Raw genomic sequence first — 23,193 nt, 5'->3', positions numbered from 1 at the left:
TATGTTCTTTCACCGGAGATTTTTGATTAAATAATTGCATCAAGTACTTACCGATAAACATTTATTATTTCACAACATTTTTTTTTTAATTCATCACTTTTTAATATTAATACTAGATCGGTGTGAGTCCATGCAGCGCCATGTCAGGAAAGAAACGTGCATACTTTTGGAATTAATTTGTTTACTATTTTTGTGTGAATATCGGTTACGCAAACTTTCATAGAACATACGTGTTAAACTATCGAATTGTGGTTTTGCCTGCACAGAAATCTTCCTCCTGGCTTACGGAATGTGTATTACAAATATGTTATATTGAATACAAATATGAGACAGAATAATCATTATTTTTTATAAATCGTTATTTGATAATTAATATTTTTAAACGAGATTTGCAGATATTAATTAAAATTACATATTTGATAATTAATATTTTTAAACGAGATTTGCCGATATTAATTAAAATTACATTAATTAATTTTTAATCATTAAAAGTTATTTTGATTAATTGCCTTTTTTTTATGATTATACTAACCCAAAAAGCCATGGACATAGGGGGGAGTATTCAAACAGAGGGGACTCTCTTTATTTTTACGTTTCTTTAACTTTTGTTTTTTTTTCTACCAATTTCTTCTTTCTATGGTTTAGACAGTTGTCAATCTTTTTGTTTGTGTTCATCTCGTAACTCTCGTGATCGCTGTTTGATAATAATGTAAATAAACTTTAATCAATCGATTTGATGCCAGTTATACGGATCTGATGTGTTGTGTGTGTTGTGTGTGTGTGTGCGCGTGTGCGCGGGTGTGATGTTTGTTAAATAATCATTAAATAATAATCTCAGTGTTATCTTCGCGCGCGCGAAACGATATGGCGCGTGGAGGTCCGTACCTCCGCTTTCTTTTCATTTCTTCGTATCGTTTCACCTCTTTTCCTCGCCGCTTTTCACCGTCGCCTCCGCGCTCTCTCACCGGACCCCCGAACACCTGAACGGCCGCCCTCTCTGGGGTCGGTCACGCCGGGCGGCCATCATTTTTCATGAACAATGCATCGTGATTGACTTCCGTTTCCGTTTCCGTTTCCAAGTGTCAAGTTCAGTGGGTGGATCAATCAAACGTGCAACTATCTGATGATGCGTGAATAATTATCGACATATATTCCGTTGATATTTTCATTTATTCCATAATTAAATTTAAATCATAAATTTTCCAACATTTAACTTAATTAAAAGTAATAAGTTTTCTTTCGCACACCCACAGCTTCTTTCCACGTGTTTTTTTCAGATTAAATGTAGTGGCAATTTAGTAAATTTAGTAAAAAGGAGAAAAAAAAAAAAAACAAAAAGTCAATTGACGATAACGTCAAATTTTATTTGTATTTGTTCTAAATGCAGCTGACAAATTTTCAAATAATTTGTAAACACATCCGATGACTTTCGATTTACTTAATTTTACAGAGTTCCTAAACATGATTTTTTTATCGACTCTAACATAATTATATTTGATTATCTTTAGATTCTTTACAGTTATTTTTATTATTATATTGGTGTTTGTTGAACAAGAGCTTAAAAACTATACTGCGGCTGTAGGCAGGTTATTATTCCTTCCGGAGGACTATATTGGGTTTTTTATATTTAAATTTATCGTTTTCGCTATATTTTGAAAGGGAATTTATTGTAGGATTAGTATGGCTGGGAAGGCCGGTATAAAACTTGGTTGCTTGGGAAACAATTAAGTCCTTTATCAACGGAATGTTGGTGTCATTATGGATAGAAGAAATTCTAATCCATTTAGGTGCGTTTAAAGCAAGTCTAATGGCTTTATTTTGAAAGAGTTGAATCTTTTGTATGAGACTTGGAGCGGCGTGCCCCCAAATGGGGCATCCGTACGTGAAATCTGGTCTTATTGTTGTTTTATAAAGAAGTAATTTATTATCCGACTTTTCTTTCCCATCATTGGATAAAGTGATGCTAGACATTTATTTGCTGCTGTTATTTTTCCAGTTATATGTCATCCGATGATGTTCTGATTAAATATCTTATATTAGTTATGGTTTTTGTTTCTTTGTCTGTCTGTAGTTTTTGTTTTTTGTTTTTTTTTTTATATTTTTTTTTATTTCCCACTTTCGTTATTCATCATCATCAACATAATTCTTTTTTTTTTATTATTATTTTTTTTTAAGCACATAAACAATCGCAAACATTAATAGTTTAACCAGGTTATTATTTTCATGTCTTCGAGGGCTCGTATCTCACGCCGCGCCGCGCCGCCCCCGGCTGTCCTGTAAGAAATCAGATATAATAGCATCATCAGTAGGGCTCGTTTAATTTTTTTAAATTAATTTCGTATAACATTATTAATTTATTTCGCATTATCATCACGCCTAGGTCGGTTTGGCGTACACATAATATTATACAGGCCCGAGCACCGCGAGCCCGATGTATGCTGTGGGCCGGCACGCCGTTCTACGGCGGGGCGGCTCGGGAGCCCTGTCGGCGCTCGCGGGGCCCCCCGACGGCGGGAATGCTGCGGGACCCCCCGGCCGGAGTCCCGCCCTCGCCCACGCCGCCCTCCCGACCCGCCGACTCGAGGGTCTCCCGAGCTGCGGTCTCTTTTGTGGCACTCCGAGTCGCCGCCCTCGCGCATTTCCTCATCCGGAGCCTCACTGCGCCCAGCGCCGCTCCCGGGGAGCGCAGATTCCCCGCCCTCCGCGGGCCCACATCTCTGTCCTACGCCCGCCCGCGCCCTACCGTTAAGGAAAATTTATCCTCGCCGATAAAATCCTATTTTACTCCGAGGACCTAAGCATAAATGATACACGTTTTCATCATCACAATCGACAAGCGAGCTCTCTGCGCCGGCGGCACGGTAGGGACGCCATTCGAATTCCGAAAATTTCCTTTTTTTGAGGATATATTCAGCATCAGCAAGCAAGCCGAACAGCACCACCAGCACCAATCTACAATGGCAGATACAGCACTAGCAGCGACGGCGGCGTCTCCCGTTCCGGCCACTCCCGCCAAGAAGGCAAAGGCATCCGCCGCGGCGGCCAAGAAGCCCAAGGCGAAGCCCTCTCACCCGAAGACGTCCGAGATGGTCAACAACGCCATCAAGGAGCTGAAGGAGCGCGGCGGCTCGTCCCTGCAGGCCATCAAGAAGTACATCACCGCCAACTACAAGGTCGACGCCGATAAGCTTGCCCCCTTCATCAAGAAGTACCTGAAGGGAGCCGTCGAGTCCGGCGCCCTGGTCCAGACCAAGGGCAAGGGAGCGTCCGGCTCCTTCAAGCTGGAGGCGAAGGCCAAGGGTTCCGCCGGTGGCGCCAAGAAACCGGCCGCCGCCGCGCCCAAGAAGCGCACCTCTGCCGTCTCCGCCGCCAAGAAGCCCAGGAAGGCGGCCGCCGCGCCCGCCAAGGCGAAGAAGGCCGTCGCCCCCGCCAAGGCGAAGAAGGCTCCCGCCGGCTCGCCGGCCAAGAAGGCCGCCGCCGCCGCCAAGAAGCCTGCCGCGAAGCCAAAGAGCCCCACGAAGGCGAAGAAGTCGGCCAAGCCCCCGACCAAGAAGCCCAAGGCGCCCAAGCCGAAGAAGGCTGCCGCAGCTCCCAAGGGCAAGCCCGCAGCGAAGAAGGCCGCACCCAAGAAGTAGGACTTCCACATGACTTCACGTGTGTGTATAGTTATATATTGTCATTATATAATATATCTATCACCACCGCGGATATATCAGCTGGCGGAAAGCGAGCACCCGAGTCGCGGTGCCAAGTTGTTGACGATAAAAAGCCCTTTTCAGGGCTACCAATGATTTCATAAATGCATAATACAAAAATATTCGATGAGATTAGAGAGAGTATCGCAAGAGGTATAATAGTAAAATGCGTCAATTATTATTCATTCCACCGAATTTCATATTATTTATTATTATTATCATAACCATTCATTCGCATAACTTATATAATGGCAATAAAGCACGGGTAAGGGTTTTTCCGGAAGCGCCATAGAGAAGCGCATAATAACAGTAAGTCATAGAGTAATTATGTCATAAAGGCTTACGAATTTTTTCACAGAATGACAACATCAATGAAAAGGACGCAGCCCAAAAATGAAATCCTCACAGTCCACACAGTATGAAGGTGAATTTTTAGTAAAAAGTATGAAACTTTTAAATTTATTGTCCTTCCCTGCTGTACAATGAAAACGTGCGTTTTTTTTTTTTTTTTCCTCTTTTTTTTCTCCTTTTTTTTTTTTCTTTCCCTTCCTACCAAAAGACAGAAGACCTCCGACTCGATATGTAGCCAGGTAACATTTTTTAATCCTCATGCCAGGGGCGTGTGACGCCGTTCTGTTTACATAGAGAATATCAACTTTAAATTAAAAACTATTAAATTTTCCTGCTCCGGCGCGGTTATTTTTATGTTTTTTCCTAGATTCTTATTTGCCGTGAAGTGGGAATCGTTTTAAATTTCTGAATTTAACTCTAAATTTTTACAAATAAAACGGCGTTCTTTGCGCCTCTAAATAATTCTTACCTCGCGTGACTGATCATATTATATTATACTTTGCGGGCAGTCGGTCGGTCCGAGAATTGTGTAAGATGCATTAAACGGCTTGAACATAGTGGTGGCCCTGAGAAGGGCCGTTTTGTGAGTTTTATCACACTGCCAAGTAGTGTGTTGTCGTAAATAAACAATCGGGTGGATGTGACGGTGACGGTGATGGTGTGGTGGTCGCGCGCAGCCTAGCCGCCGAAGCCGTACAGGGTGCGACCCTGGCGCTTCAGGGCGTACACGACGTCCATGGCGGTGACGGTCTTCCTCTTGGCGTGCTCGGTGTAGGTGACAGCATCCCTGATCACGTTCTCCAGGAACACCTTCAGCACGCCGCGAGTCTCCTCGTAGATCAGGCCGGAGATACGCTTGACGCCTCCCCTGCGAGCCAGACGGCGGATGGCCGGCTTCGTGATGCCCTGGATGTTATCGCGAAGCACCTTCCTGTGACGCTTGGCTCCACCCTTTCCGAGGCCTTTTCCTCCCTTTCCGCGACCGGTCATGGTGTTTTTTGGTTTGTTTTCGGTTGAGACGAACGCGAAGGCAACCGCTCAGTAAGGCGGGTGAAGAACGATTTTTTGAGTTTCCGGATTTCCCCTTCATTATATACTCGACGATGGCCCCCCACTCGCGTAGCCTGACTGACTGCAGGGTTGCCAATTCGTGGTGAATTCCCAAAATTGCGGAGAATTCTTATGAATTGTAAATTTTATGAGAAAAGTTAAAGTGCGGAGATCCCATTAAAAGTGTTTTTTTTTTTGATTTTCCGACAATATTGCCAATTATTAAAAGTACTATAATTTCGTTTTCTTTCGCAGGATATATTATATTATAAATGTACGATAAATACTTATTTTTACGAATTATATACGCATATTAATATAGGTACATAAAAAAATAAAAAATAAAAATTATACACATAATTGTGATTTTGAATTTTCCGCTGTGGGTATTTTAGAACATACGCATTGGCAACCCTGATTTACTCACTCCCCAAGACCCGGCGGGCGACCAATGGCATCGCACCGTCGTACTCTCACGGTTCTTTCCTATAAATAGGGTGACGAGATCTTTTTTGGGTCATTGTAATATTTCAAACAGAACATGGCTCGTACAAAGCAGACCGCCCGCAAGTCTACCGGAGGCAAGGCCCCCAGGAAGCAGCTGGCCACGAAGGCGGCGAGGAAGAGCGCGCCCGCCACCGGAGGAGTGAAGAAGCCCCATCGCTACAGGCCCGGCACGGTCGCCCTTCGCGAGATCCGCCGCTACCAGAAGAGCACGGAGCTGCTGATCCGCAAGCTGCCCTTCCAGCGGCTGGTGCGCGAGATCGCCCAGGACTTCAAGACCGACCTGCGCTTCCAGAGCTCAGCCGTGATGGCCCTGCAGGAGGCGAGCGAGGCCTACCTGGTCGGCCTCTTCGAGGACACCAACCTTTGCGCGATCCACGCCAAGCGCGTCACCATCATGCCCAAGGATATCCAGCTGGCGAGACGCATCCGCGGAGAGCGTGCTTAAGCCGCGAGCACGCAACCAACCGACCGACCATCTAATCAAATCAATCGGATCGAAGCGAGACAACAAACAAACAAACAACAGCTCACCATTCCAATTTCGACCCAAAATGGCCCTTATCAGGGCCGCCAAATGTTCATCCGATTGCAAATTACTCTTTCGAAAATACGAAAACCCCACACCCACCCCATATCCATAATTTATTCATGTTTTTTTTTAAACTTTTTAATCACTTTCTTTGCGAAAGTGTCGGACGCGTCACCCCCATCACTATTGTATTGATTTATCATCTATAATTTATCATTGTCTGTGGTCAGAAATGTCAAATTAAGGGTAAGTGCGTATTGTGAAATATCTAAATGAATGAATAGTCATAAAACAGTCGAAAATATCATATAATACGACTAGACTCAATAAAATCATCGTCGTAAAGGAGAAACAGCTTGTAAATCAAGCTAATTTTACTCCATTTGCCATTATCCATTAATCACAAATTGATTGACACGTTGCTTTAACCTCAAATTGAATGAGATTTAAAATGTCAACTTTTCGCCAATAATAATGCATGAATAGAATATATTTTGCACATACATAGATTTAAGACCATGAAGAATATAATTATTTACATATAGTGTAGGTATACATATAACGACTTTTGTAATTTTAAAATAGTGAGAAAAATTGGCGGCCCTGAGAAGGGCCTTTTTTAAATAATGAATCAAGTCATCTTGATGGTATGGTGTGGTGGTCGTGGACTTGAGGGACGTTCATTTTTTTTTCTGATGTTAGTATAGTTTGTCGCTGTCAAAATTACGCCTTCTTTTCTGTCTTCTTGGGCAGGAGAACAGCCTGAATGTTGGGCAGAACACCTCCCTGAGCAATGGTCACGCCGGAGAGCAGCTTGTTGAGCTCCTCGTCGTTTCGGATGGCCAACTGCAGATGGCGGGGGATGATCCTGGTCTTCTTGTTGTCCCTGGCGGCGTTGCCGGCCAGCTCGAGAACCTCGGCGGCCAGGTACTCCATGACGGCGGCCAGGTAGACGGGGGCACCGGCGCCCACCCTCTCGGCGTAGTTGCCCTTCCTCAGCAGGCGGTGGATACGTCCGACGGGGAACTGGAGTCCGGCGCGGTTGGAGCGGGACTTTGCCTTTCCCTTCACTTTGCCTCCTTTGCCGCGACCTGACATGATAGGGGTGCTGGGTGCTTGCGAACTGCTTCGATAGCGGAATAGCAGACTAGCGGTTAGGCGAGTCTGGCTGAATTTTTGCTTGTGGCTTTTTCGTTCACGGGACCGGTGTATTTACGTTCTCGGCGAGCTCGCTAACAATGGCCGCTCTCGGCTCCCCCCCGCTACGGGCGATGCTATAGCAGACGGGGCCGCACGGGTGCTAGCTAGCTAGCTCGAGGCGAAAGAGAGCCGCCCTAGTCGATCGCCGCCACAGCGTCGTGAAAGTAAAGTAAACTACTCAAAAAGATGGCATTTTTTCAAAGTCAAAATCGACGAGCAGCAAGCAAGATGCCACCCAAGACAAGCGGAAAAGCAGCCAAGAAGTCGGGCAAGGCCCAGAAGAACATCTCCAAGGGGGACAAGAAGAAGTCTAAGCGCAGGAGGAAGGAGAGCTACGCAATCTACATCTACAAAGTGCTGAAGCAGGTGCACCCCGACACCGGTATCTCCTCCAAGGCGATGAGCATCATGAACAGCTTCGTGAACGACATCTTCGAGCGCATCGCCGCCGAGGCCTCCCGCCTGGCCCACTACAACAAGAGGTCCACGATCACCAGCAGGGAGATCCAGACCGCCGTCAGGCTGCTCCTTCCCGGCGAGCTGGCCAAGCACGCCGTGTCCGAGGGCACCAAGGCCGTCACCAAGTACACCAGCTCCAAGTGAGGAGCCAACAGATGGACAGACTACCGACCAACTTGACCGACACGACACCCAGCAACACCGAGAACAAACAAACGACTCATCATCATCATCATCACCGTCGTCCGAGTCAAACAAAAGGCCCTTATTAGGGCCGCCAATATTTTCATTATTGTCATAAAGCAAAAGTCGATATAATACATACAATGTTTTACCTCCACATATAGCATTATCATAAATATACATTTTAACAGAACGTATATCATGTCAATCCAGAATAATAAACAAGCGAAATATATTATAATAAGCGGTAAGTTAATAGCGTTGAATGCGCGCACCCTAGTGGATCAATCAGGCTTCATAATGACGCAAAAATTCCTCTGATAAAGAAGCTAATTATCGCCGCACAAGCGGAGAAATTCTACGAGAACCCCACAATTGATTAATATCTAAAACAAACAAAAAAAATCAAGTAAAGTATCAATAAATGATAATTTCATATCACAATTACGTCAAAGTCATTAAACTAATAATATATATTTAAAATAAAAACAATACAAATCATAATAAATTGTTTCATGAACTCTGAACATGAATATTATCCAAGTTCAAAACCAGTAAGTTTGTATTTCGACCTAGACGCGAACCACTAGCGAAGCGTAGATCCCCGAATGAAAGTGTAGATCCCTGTCTCTGGTGGCAAATCCGCGAACCAAACTCTGCGGCGGCAGTATTTGAATAGATAGATTTAAATTCATTCATTACACAATTTATTCACAGATATGAGATGAGAGAAGGAAATTAACAATTATATCACCTTCATCTTATTCGGTAGAGGAAATTTATGTAATAAGTATAAAAGCTCTACACAGACTGCTGACCTCTAATGCCGATAAAGGAAAATGATATCGTACCAACAGACAGACAAAAAATGGTTTGAGGCCAGACTATACACTCTACACTTTTAACTAACTATAAGAATTTTATTATTGAACTTTTCGAAAGAAAGAAAGATGTACGATGGCTAAAGATGTATTTTTAAATATGTAATTTATATTATTTTTAATTAAATACTTGTGCGTGATCTAATAATAAATAACTTGATCGTTTTGACTGTGAGTGACCGGGTATTTCGTCAAAATGACAATTCAACACACCTCCAAAAAGTGATATGAAGTCATGAAAAGTGATGAAACAAAAACTAGGCTAAGTAGGTTACGTAGGTAACTATTAAACGTATTTTTTGTTTCATCACTTTTCATGACGCTATATCACTTTTTGGAGGTGTGTTGAATTGTCATTTTGATGAAATATCATGGAACCGGAACCGACAGGTTTTGATCATCATATTAATAATAATTCTCCGCTCGTAAATGAATTGAACAACGCTTGAAGCGATGATATTATTTTGTTATAACATTATCAGACGTCAATATTTTTAAACCGAGATGAATACGATATAATAGCACTCTGCAATAATTATTTATTAAATGATTTTTACTAATGATTAAATCACCTCCAGGATATATGTATATAAAATTTAATTCTCTTTCTTATTGCCAACAAGGCAATCTATTATAACAAATCACGTCTAGAAGTTTGCACTATATGAAACTATAGTGTACAATGAACGTGACGCTGCGTTAAAATGTACATATTGTACACCGATACACGTGCGTGTCGGTTGTTATTTAATGTGGTTTGTATTTATGTAAATGTGTAAAGGAGTATTGTTTTAGAATAGAGTTGTTTAATTGATATGACGTTAATTAAGAATTCGTCTGTGCTAGTTGTTCTTACATTTCTTGACTTTCAGAATAACAGGAGAGCGGGACTCCGGCTGGCTTCGGGCCCGTACAAGTTTCCCGGGACAGCAGAGAGCGAGCTGCTCGCACCCACCCCGAGAAAGCAGCGCATCACCGCTCACCTCGCACAGCACAGAAAATGCTCCGGTCGGAAGGAACCTGCAAACACAATAATATCATTAATAATTGGGGGTAAGGTAAGGTAAGGTAAGGTAAGTAAAGTAAAGTAAAGTAAAGTAAAGTAAAGTAAAGTAAAGTAAAGTAAAGTAAAGTAAAGTAAAGTAAAGTAAAGTAAAGTAAAGTAAAGTAAAGTAAAGTAAAGTAAAGTAAAGTAAAGTAAAGGAAAGGAAAGGAAAGGAAAGGAAAGGAAAGGAAAGGAAAGGAAAGGTAAGGTAAGGGAAGGGAAGGAAAGGAAAGGGAAGGGAAGGGAAGGGAAGGTAAGGTAAGGTAAGGGAAGGAAAGGAAAGGAAAGGAAAGGAAAGGAAAGGAAAGGAAAGGAAAGGAAAGGAAAGGAAAGGAAAGGAAAGGAAAGGAAAGGAAAGGAAAGGAAAGGAAAGGAAAGGAAAGGAAAGGAAAGGAAAGGAAAGGAAAGGAAAGGAAAGGAAAGGAAAGGAAAGGAAAGGAAAGGAAAGGAAAGGAACGGAAAGGAAAGGAACGGAAAGGAAAGGAAAGGAAAGGAAAGGAAAGGAAAGGAAAGGAAAGGAAAGGAAAGGAAAGGGAAGGGAAGGAGGAGGGGGGGGGGGGGGAAGAAAGAGGTATTTAAAAAAAAATAGTACACAAAAAGGACTCCTCGCACCACACAAACAACGCTGGTAGGTTGGGTCGGATTAGCTTAGGTTAGGTCAGGAGAGGGAGTGGTGGAGTGAGAGGGGTGAGGGAGGAGGGGGGGGGGTTAAAACAGGGGATTTAGAAAAAAAAATTCCACCCAAAAGGGACTCCTGGCACCACACAAACAACGCTGTTAGGTTGGGTTGGGTTGTATGTTAGGTTATAGATTAGGTTGGGTTAGGTTAGTTTAGATTGTATTAGTTTAGGTTGGGTTAGGTTAGGTTAGGTTGGGTTAGGTTAGGTTGGGTTAGGTTAGGTTGGGTTAGGTTAGGTTGGGTTAGGTTAGTTTAGGTTGGGTTGGGTTAGGTTGGGTTAGGTTGGGTTAGGTTGGGTTGAGTTGGGTTAGGTTGGGTTGAGTTGGGTTAGGTTGGGTTAGGTTAGGTTAGGTTAGGTTGGGTTAGGTTAGGTTAGGTTAGGTTAGGTTGGGTTAAGTTAGGTTAGGTTGGGTTAGGTTAGGTTAGGTTGGGTTAGGTTGGGTTGAGTTGGGTTAGGTTGGGTTAGGTTAGGTTGGGTTAGGTTAGGTTGGGTTAGGTTGGGTTAAGTTAGGTTAGGTTGGGTTAGGTTAGGTTAGGTTGGGTTAGGTTGGGTTAGGTTGGGTTAGGTTGGGTTGGGTTAGGTTGGGTTAGGTTAGGTTATACTTACTTTTCATTATTATCTAAGTCATACCCTACTGTTGTCCCACCATTCTGTACATAGTCTCATTGGCTCCAGGTGGTTAGCAGCAGTTGGGACATTTACATAATTACACAAATGATACGGACGCCTTGTAATAACAATAATTCGATAATTTGTATAGCGCCCTTTTGTGAAAACAGAAAAACATGTCCAAACCTGGCCAGTCACCTCAGATAAACACACTGTAGTAGAAAAACACTGGACATTGATTTCACATTTGCTATTCTTTTAACATACATTACTGTAGAATATTGTATGGTTTATTAGAAGATTAGGGGCAAAAGTAGAATTGATATTTATTTTTAAAGGCTCGAGAGAATATAGGACTCTTTAGGACTGGTGAACTTTGATGAAATTAACTTAAAAAGCTTACAAATTCTTCTACTATACACCGCATTATGAAGTTCCACGATGTACACAACGTCTGAACATCCACGCGCCATTTTGTTTTTGTGATCGTTTTATATTCGTTTGTTTGCGATATAATATTATTATGACGACGATGATGACTATGACGGATGGGAGAAGACGATGGACGGCATGGGGACGAATGAACTACCCGATCCGGTGGATATCTACCCGAAAAGCGGGATTTATTCACGTCATGTCAAAACAAACAACTCGCATTATTGCCCGATATAAAATCAGATACGTAGATATTTCACGCACATCATATCAATTGATTAAAGTTTATCCACTGTAAAAACACTAATATCACAATGATCTCTGTCATGACAGAGGCTAGATCAAAAATATGATTTCAAACAAAACGGTAAAACAATAAACGACATTTGACGTAAGGAAAACGACTTTATGGCGCAGTGTTGCCATCGCAAATATATGTTCTTTCACCGGAGATTTTTGATTAAATAATTGCATCAAGTACTTACCGATAAACATTTATTATTTCACAACATTTTTTTTTTAATTCATCACTTTTTAATATTAATACTAGATCGGTGTGAGTCCATGCAGCGCCATGTCAGGAAAGAAACGTGCATACTTTTGGAATTAATTTGTTTACTATTTTTGTGTGAATATCGGTTACGCAAACTTTCATAGAACATACGTGTTAAACTATCGAATTGTGGTTTTGCCTGCACAGAAATCTTCCTCCTGGCTTACGGAATGTGTATTACAAATATGTTATATTGAATACAAATATGAGACAGAATAATCATTATTTTTTATAAATCGTTATTTGATAATTAATATTTTTAAACGAGATTTGCAGATATTAATTAAAATTACATATTTGATAATTAATATTTTTAAACGAGATTTGCCGATATTAATTAAAATTACATTAATTAATTTTTAATCATTAAAAGTTATTTTGATTAATTGCCTTTTTTTTATGATTATACTAACCCAAAAAGCCATGGACATAGGGGGGAGTATTCAAACAGAGGGGACTCTCTTTATTTTTACGTTTCTTTAACTTTTGTTTTTTTTTCTACCAATTTCTTCTTTCTATGGTTTAGACAGTTGTCAATCTTTTTGTTTGTGTTCATCTCGTAACTCTCGTGATCGCTGTTTGATAATAATGTAAATAAACTTTAATCAATCGATTTGATGCCAGTTATACGGATCTGATGTGTTGTGTGTGTTGTGTGTGTGTGTGCGCGTGTGCGCGGGTGTGATGTTTGTTAAATAATCATTAAATAATAATCTCAGTGTTATCTTCGCGCGCGCGAAACGATATGGCGCGTGGAGGTCCGTACCTCCGCTTTCTTTTCATTTCTTCGTATCGTTTCACCTCTTTTCCTCGCCGCTTTTCACCGTCGCCTCCGCGCTCTCTCACCGGACCCCCGAACACCTGAACGGCCGCCCTCTCTGGGGTCGGTCACGCCGGGCGGCCATCATTTTTCATGAACAATGCATCGTGATTGACTTCCGTTTCCGTTTCCGTTTCCAAGTGTCAAGTTCAGTGGGTGGATCAATCAAACGTGCAACTATCTGATGATGCGTGAATAATTATCGACATATATTCCGTTGATATTTTCATTTATTCCATAATTAAATTTAAATCATAAATTTTCCAACATTTAACTTAATTAAAAGTAATAAGTTTTCTTTCGCACACCCACAGCTTCTTTCCACGTGTTTTTTTCAGATTAAATGTAGTGGCAATTTAGTAAATTTAGTAAAAAGGAGAAAAAAAAAAAAAACAAAAAGTCAATTGACGATAACGTCAAATTTTATTTGTATTTGTTCTAAATGCAGCTGACAAATTTTCAAATAATTTGTAAACACATCCGATGACTTTCGATTTACTTAATTTTACAGAGTTCCTAAACATGATTTTTTTATCGACTCTAACATAATTATATTTGATTATCTTTAGATTCTTTACAGTTATTTTTATTATTATATTGGTGTTTGTTGAACAAGAGCTTAAAAACTATACTGCGGCTGTAGGCAGGTTATTATTCCTTCCGGAGGACTATATTGGGTTTTTTATATTTAAATTTATCGTTTTCGCTATATTTTGAAAGGGAATTTATTGTAGGATTAGTATGGCTGGGAAGGCCGGTATAAAACTTGGTTGCTTGGGAAACAATTAAGTCCTTTATCAACGGAATGTTGGTGTCATTATGGATAGAAGAAATTCTAATCCATTTAGGTGCGTTTAAAGCAAGTCTAATGGCTTTATTTTGAAAGAGTTGAATCTTTTGTATGAGACTTGGAGCGGCGTGCCCCCAAATGGGGCATCCGTACGTGAAATCTGGTCTTATTGTTGTTTTATAAAGAAGTAATTTATTATCCGACTTTTCTTTCCCATCATTGGATAAAGTGATGCTAGACATTTATTTGCTGCTGTTATTTTTCCAGTTATATGTCATCCGATGATGTTCTGATTAAATATCTTATATTAGTTATGGTTTTTGTTTCTTTGTCTGTCTGTAGTTTTTGTTTTTTGTTTTTTTTTTTATATTTTTTTTTATTTCCCACTTTCGTTATTCATCATCATCAACATAATTCTTTTTTTTTTATTATTATTTTTTTTTAAGCACATAAACAATCGCAAACATTAATAGTTTAACCAGGTTATTATTTTCATGTCTTCGAGGGCTCGTATCTCACGCCGCGCCGCGCCGCCCCCGGCTGTCCTGTAAGAAATCAGATATAATAGCATCATCAGTAGGGCTCGTTTAATTTTTTTAAATTAATTTCGTATAACATTATTAATTTATTTCGCATTATCATCACGCCTAGGTCGGTTTGGCGTACACATAATATTATACAGGCCCGAGCACCGCGAGCCCGATGTATGCTGTGGGCCGGCACGCCGTTCTACGGCGGGGCGGCTCGGGAGCCCTGTCGGCGCTCGCGGGGCCCCCCGACGGCGGGAATGCTGCGGGACCCCCCGGCCGGAGTCCCGCCCTCGCCCACGCCGCCCTCCCGACCCGCCGACTCGAGGGTCTCCCGAGCTGCGGTCTCTTTTGTGGCACTCCGAGTCGCCGCCCTCGCGCATTTCCTCATCCGGAGCCTCACTGCGCCCAGCGCCGCTCCCGGGGAGCGCAGATTCCCCGCCCTCCGCGGGCCCACATCTCTGTCCTACGCCCGCCCGCGCCCTACCGTTAAGGAAAATTTATCCTCGCCGATAAAATCCTATTTTACTCCGAGGACCTAAGCATAAATGATACACGTTTTCATCATCACAATCGACAAGCGAGCTCTCTGCGCCGGCGGCACGGTAGGGACGCCATTCGAATTCCGAAAATTTCCTTTTTTTGAGGATATATTCAGCATCAGCAAGCAAGCCGAACAGCACCACCAGCACCAATCTACAATGGCAGATACAGCACTAGCAGCGACGGCGGCGTCTCCCGTTCCGGCCACTCCCGCCAAGAAGGCAAAGGCATCCGCCGCGGCGGCCAAGAAGCCCAAGGCGAAGCCCTCTCACCCGAAGACGTCCGAGATGGTCAACAACGCCATCAAGGAGCTGAAGGAGCGCGGCGGCTCGTCCCTGCAGGCCATCAAGAAGTACATCACCGCCAACTACAAGGTCGACGCCGATAAGCTTGCCCCCTTCATCAAGAAGTACCTGAAGGGAGCCGTCGAGTCCGGCGCCCTGGTCCAGACCAAGGGCAAGGGAGCGTCCGGCTCCTTCAAGCTGGAGGCGAAGGCCAAGGGTTCCGCCGGTGGCGCCAAGAAACCGGCCGCCGCCGCGCCCAAGAAGCGCACCTCTGCCGTCTCCGCCGCCAAGAAGCCCAGGAAGGCGGCCGCCGCGCCCGCCAAGGCGAAGAAGGCCGTCGCCCCCGCCAAGGCGAAGAAGGCTCCCGCCGGCTCGCCGGCCAAGAAGGCCGCCGCCGCCGCCAAGAAGCCTGCCGCGAAGCCAAAGAGCCCCACGAAGGCGAAGAAGTCGGCCAAGCCCCCGACCAAGAAGCCCAAGGCGCCCAAGCCGAAGAAGGCTGCCGCAGCTCCCAAGGGCAAGCCCGCAGCGAAGAAGGCCGCACCCAAGAAGTAGGACTTCCACATGACTTCACGTGTGTGTATAGTTATATATTGTCATTATATAATATATCTATCACCACCGCGGATATATCAGCTGGCGGAAAGCGAGCACCCGAGTCGCGGTGCCAAGTTGTTGACGATAAAAAGCCCTTTTCAGGGCTACCAATGATTTCATAAATGCATAATACAAAAATATTCGATGAGATTAGAGAGAGTATCGCAAGAGGTATAATAGTAAAATGCGTCAATTATTATTCATTCCACCGAATTTCATATTATTTATTATTATTATCATAACCATTCATTCGCATAACTTATATAATGGCAATAAAGCACGGGTAAGGGTTTTTCCGGAAGCGCCATAGAGAAGCGCATAATAACAGTAAGTCATAGAGTAATTATGTCATAAAGGCTTACGAATTTTTTCACAGAATGACAACATCAATGAAAAGGACGCAGCCCAAAAATGAAATCCTCACAGTCCACACAGTATGAAGGTGAATTTTTAGTAAAAAGTATGAAACTTTTAAATTTATTGTCCTTCCCTGCTGTACAATGAAAACGTGCGTTTTTTTTTTTTTTTTCCTCTTTTTTTTCTCCTTTTTTTTTTTTCTTTCCCTTCCTACCAAAAGACAGAAGACCTCCGACTCGATATGTAGCCAGGTAACATTTTTTAATCCTCATGCCAGGGGCGTGTGACGCCGTTCTGTTTACATAGAGAATATCAACTTTAAATTAAAAACTATTAAATTTTCCTGCTCCGGCGCGGTTATTTTTATGTTTTTTCCTAGATTCTTATTTGCCGTGAAGTGGGAATCGTTTTAAATTTCTGAATTTAACTCTAAATTTTTACAAATAAAACGGCGTTCTTTGCGCCTCTAAATAATTCTTACCTCGCGTGACTGATCATATTATATTATACTTTGCGGGCAGTCGGTCGGTCCGAGAATTGTGTAAGATGCATTAAACGGCTTGAACATAGTGGTGGCCCTGAGAAGGGCCGTTTTGTGAGTTTTATCACACTGCCAAGTAGTGTGTTGTCGTAAATAAACAATCGGGTGGATGTGACGGTGACGGTGATGGTGTGGTGGTCGCGCGCAGCCTAGCCGCCGAAGCCGTACAGGGTGCGACCCTGGCGCTTCAGGGCGTACACGACGTCCATGGCGGTGACGGTCTTCCTCTTGGCGTGCTCGGTGTAGGTGACAGCATCCCTGATCACGTTCTCCAGGAACACCTTCAGCACGCCGCGAGTCTCCTCGTAGATCAGGCCGGAGATACGCTTGACGCCTCCCCTGCGAGCCAGACGGCGGATGGCCGGCTTCGTGATGCCCTGGATGTTATCGCGAAGCACCTTCCTGTGACGCTTGGCTCCACCCTTTCCGAGGCCTTTTCCTCCCTTTCCGCGACCGGTCATGGTGTTTTTTGGTTTGTTTTCGGTTGAGACGAACGCGAAGGCAACCGCTCAGTAAGGCGGGTGAAGAACGATTTTTTGAGTTTCCGGATTTCCCCTTCATTATATACTCGACGATGGCCCCCCACTCGCGTAGCCTGACTGACTGCAGGGTTGCCAATTCGTGGTGAATTCCCAAAATTGCGGAGAATTCTTATGAATTGTAAATTTTATGAGAAAAGTTAAAGTGCGGAGATCCCATTAAAAGTGTTTTTTTTTTTGATTTTCCGACAATATTGCCAATTATTAAAAGTACTATAATTTCGTTTTCTTTCGCAGGATATATTATATTATAAATGTACGATAAATACTTATTTTTACGAATTATATACGCATATTAATATAGGTACATAAAAAAATAAAAAATAAAAATTATACACATAATTGTGATTTTGAATTTTCCGCTGTGGGTATTTTAGAACATACGCATTGGCAACCCTGATTTACTCACTCCCCAAGACCCGGCGGGCGACCAATGGCATCGCACCGTCGTACTCTCACGGTTCTTTCCTATAAATAGGGTGACGAGATCTTTTTTGGGTCATTGTAATATTTCAAACAGAACATGGCTCGTACAAAGCAGACCGCCCGCAAGTCTACCGGAGGCAAGGCCCCCAGGAAGCAGCTGGCCACGAAGGCGGCGAGGAAGAGCGCGCCCGCCACCGGAGGAGTGAAGAAGCCCCATCGCTACAGGCCCGGCACGGTCGCCCTTCGCGAGATCCGCCGCTACCAGAAGAGCACGGAGCTGCTGATCCGCAAGCTGCCCTTCCAGCGGCTGGTGCGCGAGATCGCCCAGGACTTCAAGACCGACCTGCGCTTCCAGAGCTCAGCCGTGATGGCCCTGCAGGAGGCGAGCGAGGCCTACCTGGTCGGCCTCTTCGAGGACACCAACCTTTGCGCGATCCACGCCAAGCGCGTCACCATCATGCCCAAGGATATCCAGCTGGCGAGACGCATCCGCGGAGAGCGTGCTTAAGCCGCGAGCACGCAACCAACCGACCGACCATCTAATCAAATCAATCGGATCGAAGCGAGACAACAAACAAACAAACAACAGCTCACCATTCCAATTTCGACCCAAAATGGCCCTTATCAGGGCCGCCAAATGTTCATCCGATTGCAAATTACTCTTTCGAAAATACGAAAACCCCACACCCACCCCATATCCATAATTTATTCATGTTTTTTTTTAAACTTTTTAATCACTTTCTTTGCGAAAGTGTCGGACGCGTCACCCCCATCACTATTGTATTGATTTATCATCTATAATTTATCATTGTCTGTGGTCAGAAATGTCAAATTAAGGGTAAGTGCGTATTGTGAAATATCTAAATGAATGAATAGTCATAAAACAGTCGAAAATATCATATAATACGACTAGACTCAATAAAATCATCGTCGTAAAGGAGAAACAGCTTGTAAATCAAGCTAATTTTACTCCATTTGCCATTATCCATTAATCACAAATTGATTGACACGTTGCTTTAACCTCAAATTGAATGAGATTTAAAATGTCAACTTTTCGCCAATAATAATGCATGAATAGAATATATTTTGCACATACATAGATTTAAGACCATGAAGAATATAATTATTTACATATAGTGTAGGTATACATATAACGACTTTTGTAATTTTAAAATAGTGAGAAAAATTGGCGGCCCTGAGAAGGGCCTTTTTTAAATAATGAATCAAGTCATCTTGATGGTATGGTGTGGTGGTCGTGGACTTGAGGGACGTTCATTTTTTTTTCTGATGTTAGTATAGTTTGTCGCTGTCAAAATTACGCCTTCTTTTCTGTCTTCTTGGGCAGGAGAACAGCCTGAATGTTGGGCAGAACACCTCCCTGAGCAATGGTCACGCCGGAGAGCAGCTTGTTGAGCTCCTCGTCGTTTCGGATGGCCAACTGCAGATGGCGGGGGATGATCCTGGTCTTCTTGTTGTCCCTGGCGGCGTTGCCGGCCAGCTCGAGAACCTCGGCGGCCAGGTACTCCATGACGGCGGCCAGGTAGACGGGGGCACCGGCGCCCACCCTCTCGGCGTAGTTGCCCTTCCTCAGCAGGCGGTGGATACGTCCGACGGGGAACTGGAGTCCGGCGCGGTTGGAGCGGGACTTTGCCTTTCCCTTCACTTTGCCTCCTTTGCCGCGACCTGACATGATAGGGGTGCTGGGTGCTTGCGAACTGCTTCGATAGCGGAATAGCAGACTAGCGGTTAGGCGAGTCTGGCTGAATTTTTGCTTGTGGCTTTTTCGTTCACGGGACCGGTGTATTTACGTTCTCGGCGAGCTCGCTAACAATGGCCGCTCTCGGCTCCCCCCCGCTACGGGCGATGCTATAGCAGACGGGGCCGCACGGGTGCTAGCTAGCTAGCTCGAGGCGAAAGAGAGCCGCCCTAGTCGATCGCCGCCACAGCGTCGTGAAAGTAAAGTAAACTACTCAAAAAGATGGCATTTTTTCAAAGTCAAAATCGACGAGCAGCAAGCAAGATGCCACCCAAGACAAGCGGAAAAGCAGCCAAGAAGTCGGGCAAGGCCCAGAAGAACATCTCCAAGGGGGACAAGAAGAAGTCTAAGCGCAGGAGGAAGGAGAGCTACGCAATCTACATCTACAAAGTGCTGAAGCAGGTGCACCCCGACACCGGTATCTCCTCCAAGGCGATGAGCATCATGAACAGCTTCGTGAACGACATCTTCGAGCGCATCGCCGCCGAGGCCTCCCGCCTGGCCCACTACAACAAGAGGTCCACGATCACCAGCAGGGAGATCCAGACCGCCGTCAGGCTGCTCCTTCCCGGCGAGCTGGCCAAGCACGCCGTGTCCGAGGGCACCAAGGCCGTCACCAAGTACACCAGCTCCAAGTGAGGAGCCAACAGATGGACAGACTACCGACCAACTTGACCGACACGACACCCAGCAACACCGAGAACAAACAAACGACTCATCATCATCATCATCACCGTCGTCCGAGTCAAACAAAAGGCCCTTATTAGGGCCGCCAATATTTTCATTATTGTCATAAAGCAAAAGTCGATATAATACATACAATGTTTTACCTCCACATATAGCATTATCATAAATATACATTTTAACAGAACGTATATCATGTCAATCCAGAATAATAAACAAGCGAAATATATTATAATAAGCGGTAAGTTAATAGCGTTGAATGCGCGCACCCTAGTGGATCAATCAGGCTTCATAATGACGCAAAAATTCCTCTGATAAAGAAGCTAATTATCGCCGCACAAGCGGAGAAATTCTACGAGAACCCCACAATTGATTAATATCTAAAACAAACAAAAAAAATCAAGTAAAGTATCAATAAATGATAATTTCATATCACAATTACGTCAAAGTCATTAAACTAATAATATATATTTAAAATAAAAACAATACAAATCATAATAAATTGTTTCATGAACTCTGAACATGAATATTATCCAAGTTCAAAACCAGTAAGTTTGTATTTCGACCTAGACGCGAACCACTAGCGAAGCGTAGATCCCCGAATGAAAGTGTAGATCCCTGTCTCTGGTGGCAAATCCGCGAACCAAACTCTGCGGCGGCAGTATTTGAATAGATAGATTTAAATTCATTCATTACACAATTTATTCACAGATATGAGATGAGAGAAGGAAATTAACAATTATATCACCTTCATCTTATTCGGTAGAGGAAATTTATGTAATAAGTATAAAAGCTCTACACAGACTGCTGACCTCTAATGCCGATAAAGGAAAATGATATCGTACCAACAGACAGACAAAAAATGGTTTGAGGCCAGACTATACACTCTACACTTTTAACTAACTATAAGAATTTTATTATTGAACTTTTCGAAAGAAAGAAAGATGTACGATGGCTAAAGATGTATTTTTAAATATGTAATTTATATTATTTTTAATTAAATACTTGTGCGTGATCTAATAATAAATAACTTGATCGTTTTGACTGTGAGTGACCGGGTATTTCGTCAAAATGACAATTCAACACACCTCCAAAAAGTGATATGAAGTCATGAAAAGTGATGAAACAAAAACTAGGCTAAGTAGGTTACGTAGGTAACTATTAAACGTATTTTTTGTTTCATCACTTTTCATGACGCTATATCACTTTTTGGAGGTGTGTTGAATTGTCATTTTGATGAAATATCATGGAACCGGAACCGACAGGTTTTGATCATCATATTAATAATAATTCTCCGCTCGTAAATGAATTGAACAACGCTTGAAGCGATGATATTATTTTGTTATAACATTATCAGACGTCAATATTTTTAAACCGAGATGAATACGATATAATAGCACTCTGCAATAATTATTTATTAAATGATTTTTACTAATGATTAAATCACCTCCAGGATATATGTATATAAAATTTAATTCTCTTTCTTATTGCCAACAAGGCAATCTATTATAACAAATCACGTCTAGAAGTTTGCACTATATGAAACTATAGTGTACAATGAACGTGACGCTGCGTTAAAATGTACATATTGTACACCGATACACGTGCGTGTCGGTTGTTATTTAATGTGGTTTGTATTTATGTAAATGTGTAAAGGAGTATTGTTTTAGAATAGAGTTGTTTAATTGATATGACGTTAATTAAGAATTCGTCTGTGCTAGTTGTTCTTACATTTCTTGACTTTCAGAATAACAGGAGAGCGGGACTCCGGCTGGCTTCGGGCCCGTACAAGTTTCCCGGGACAGCAGAGAGCGAGCTGCTCGCACCCACCCCGAGAAAGCAGCGCATCACCGCTCACCTCGCACAGCACAGAAAATGCTCCGGTCGGAAGGAACCTGCAAACACAATAATATCATTAATAATTGGGGGTAAGGTAAGGTAAGGTAAGGTAAGTAAAGTAAAGTAAAGTAAAGTAAAGTAAAGTAAAGTAAAGTAAAGTAAAGTAAAGTAAAGTAAAGTAAAGTAAAGTAAAGTAAAGTAAAGTAAAGTAAAGTAAAGTAAAGTAAAGTAAAGTAAAGTAAAGGAAAGGAAAGGAAAGGAAAGGAAAGGAAAGGAAAGGAAAGGAAAGGTAAGGTAAGGGAAGGGAAGGAAAGGAAAGGGAAGGGAAGGGAAGGGAAGGTAAGGTAAGGTAAGGGAAGGAAAGGAAAGGAAAGGAAAGGAAAGGAAAGGAAAGGAAAGGAAAGGAAAGGAAAGGAAAGGAAAGGAAAGGAAAGGAAAGGAAAGGAAAGGAAAGGAAAGGAAAGGAAAGGAAAGGAAAGGAAAGGAAAGGAAAGGAAAGGAAAGGAAAGGAAAGGAAAGGAAAGGAAAGGAAAGGAAAGGAAAGGAACGGAAAGGAAAGGAACGGAAAGGAAAGGAAAGGAAAGGAAAGGAAAGGAAAGGAAAGGAAAGGAAAGGAAAGGAAAGGGAAGGGAAGGAGGAGGGGGGGGGGGGGGAAGAAAGAGGTATTTAAAAAAAAATAGTACACAAAAAGGACTCCTCGCACCACACAAACAACGCTGGTAGGTTGGGTCGGATTAGCTTAGGTTAGGTCAGGAGAGGGAGTGGTGGAGTGAGAGGGGTGAGGGAGGAGGGGGGGGGGTTAAAACAGGGGATTTAGAAAAAAAAATTCCACCCAAAAGGGACTCCTGGCACCACACAAACAACGCTGTTAGGTTGGGTTGGGTTGTATGTTAGGTTATAGATTAGGTTGGGTTAGGTTAGTTTAGATTGTATTAGTTTAGGTTGGGTTAGGTTAGGTTAGGTTGGGTTAGGTTAGGTTGGGTTAGGTTAGGTTGGGTTAGGTTAGGTTGGGTTAGGTTAGTTTAGGTTGGGTTGGGTTAGGTTGGGTTAGGTTGGGTTAGGTTGGGTTGAGTTGGGTTAGGTTGGGTTGAGTTGGGTTAGGTTGGGTTAGGTTAGGTTAGGTTAGGTTGGGTTAGGTTAGGTTAGGTTAGGTTAGGTTGGGTTAAGTTAGGTTAGGTTGGGTTAGGTTAGGTTAGGTTGGGTTAGGTTGGGTTGAGTTGGGTTAGGTTGGGTTAGGTTAGGTTGGGTTAGGTTAGGTTGGGTTAGGTTGGGTTAAGTTAGGTTAGGTTGGGTTAGGTTAGGTTAGGTTGGGTTAG

The 23,193-nt window shown here is 43.1% G+C and overlaps 10 protein-coding genes across 10 annotated transcripts; 6 read left to right on the top strand and 4 right to left on the bottom strand.

The window, feature by feature from the left end:
* Positions 1–2,914: 2,914 nt before the first annotated feature.
* Positions 2,915–3,766, top strand: LOC149408417 (uncharacterized). The gene has a single exon (XM_089650617.1). It carries the CDS (start codon positions 2,958–2,960, stop codon positions 3,633–3,635), a length of 678 nt encoding a protein of 225 aa, XP_089506743.1. The 5' UTR covers positions 2,915–2,957; the 3' UTR covers positions 3,636–3,766.
* An 873-nt stretch (positions 3,767–4,639) lies between these two features.
* Positions 4,640–5,106, bottom strand: LOC149408416 (histone H4). The gene has a single exon (XM_089650621.1). The coding sequence runs from the start codon at positions 5,034–5,036 to the stop codon at positions 4,725–4,727; it is 312 nt and encodes a 103-aa protein (XP_089506747.1). The 5' UTR covers positions 5,037–5,106; the 3' UTR covers positions 4,640–4,724.
* A 517-nt stretch (positions 5,107–5,623) lies between these two features.
* On the top strand, positions 5,624–6,160 carry LOC149408415 (histone H3). Its single transcript, XM_089650618.1, has one exon. It carries the CDS (start codon positions 5,638–5,640, stop codon positions 6,046–6,048), a length of 411 nt encoding a protein of 136 aa, XP_089506744.1. The 5' UTR covers positions 5,624–5,637; the 3' UTR covers positions 6,049–6,160.
* Positions 6,161–6,708: 548 nt separating this feature from the next.
* On the bottom strand, positions 6,709–7,230 carry LOC149408414 (histone H2A). The gene has a single exon (XM_089650619.1). It carries the CDS (start codon positions 7,228–7,230, stop codon positions 6,856–6,858), a length of 375 nt encoding a protein of 124 aa, XP_089506745.1. The 3' UTR covers positions 6,709–6,855.
* Positions 7,231–7,497: 267 nt separating this feature from the next.
* LOC149408413 (histone H2B-like) lies at positions 7,498–8,008 on the top strand. Its single transcript, XM_089650623.1, has one exon. The coding sequence runs from the start codon at positions 7,519–7,521 to the stop codon at positions 7,933–7,935; it is 417 nt and encodes a 138-aa protein (XP_089506749.1). The 5' UTR covers positions 7,498–7,518; the 3' UTR covers positions 7,936–8,008.
* A 6,964-nt stretch (positions 8,009–14,972) lies between these two features.
* On the top strand, positions 14,973–15,824 carry LOC149408412 (uncharacterized). The gene has a single exon (XM_089650613.1). It carries the CDS (start codon positions 15,016–15,018, stop codon positions 15,691–15,693), a length of 678 nt encoding a protein of 225 aa, XP_089506739.1. The 5' UTR covers positions 14,973–15,015; the 3' UTR covers positions 15,694–15,824.
* Positions 15,825–16,697: 873 nt separating this feature from the next.
* Positions 16,698–17,164, bottom strand: LOC149408411 (histone H4). The gene has a single exon (XM_089650616.1). The coding sequence runs from the start codon at positions 17,092–17,094 to the stop codon at positions 16,783–16,785; it is 312 nt and encodes a 103-aa protein (XP_089506742.1). The 5' UTR covers positions 17,095–17,164; the 3' UTR covers positions 16,698–16,782.
* Positions 17,165–17,681: 517 nt separating this feature from the next.
* LOC149408410 (histone H3) lies at positions 17,682–18,218 on the top strand. The gene has a single exon (XM_089650614.1). The coding sequence runs from the start codon at positions 17,696–17,698 to the stop codon at positions 18,104–18,106; it is 411 nt and encodes a 136-aa protein (XP_089506740.1). The 5' UTR covers positions 17,682–17,695; the 3' UTR covers positions 18,107–18,218.
* Positions 18,219–18,766: 548 nt separating this feature from the next.
* Positions 18,767–19,288, bottom strand: LOC149408409 (histone H2A). The gene has a single exon (XM_089650615.1). It carries the CDS (start codon positions 19,286–19,288, stop codon positions 18,914–18,916), a length of 375 nt encoding a protein of 124 aa, XP_089506741.1. The 3' UTR covers positions 18,767–18,913.
* Positions 19,289–19,555: 267 nt separating this feature from the next.
* LOC149408408 (histone H2B-like) lies at positions 19,556–20,066 on the top strand. Its single transcript, XM_089650622.1, has one exon. The coding sequence runs from the start codon at positions 19,577–19,579 to the stop codon at positions 19,991–19,993; it is 417 nt and encodes a 138-aa protein (XP_089506748.1). The 5' UTR covers positions 19,556–19,576; the 3' UTR covers positions 19,994–20,066.
* Positions 20,067–23,193: the final 3,127 nt, after the last annotated feature.

This window comes from Hesperophylax consimilis, unplaced genomic scaffold (genome assembly GCF_061612785.1).
Source record: "Hesperophylax consimilis isolate HC1 unplaced genomic scaffold, BYU_Hcon_1.0 scaffold_326, whole genome shotgun sequence".
In the NCBI taxonomy this organism is placed as follows: Eukaryota; Metazoa; Arthropoda; class Insecta; order Trichoptera; family Limnephilidae; genus Hesperophylax; species Hesperophylax consimilis.
This window is presented reverse-complemented; position numbering and strand designations above follow the sequence as displayed.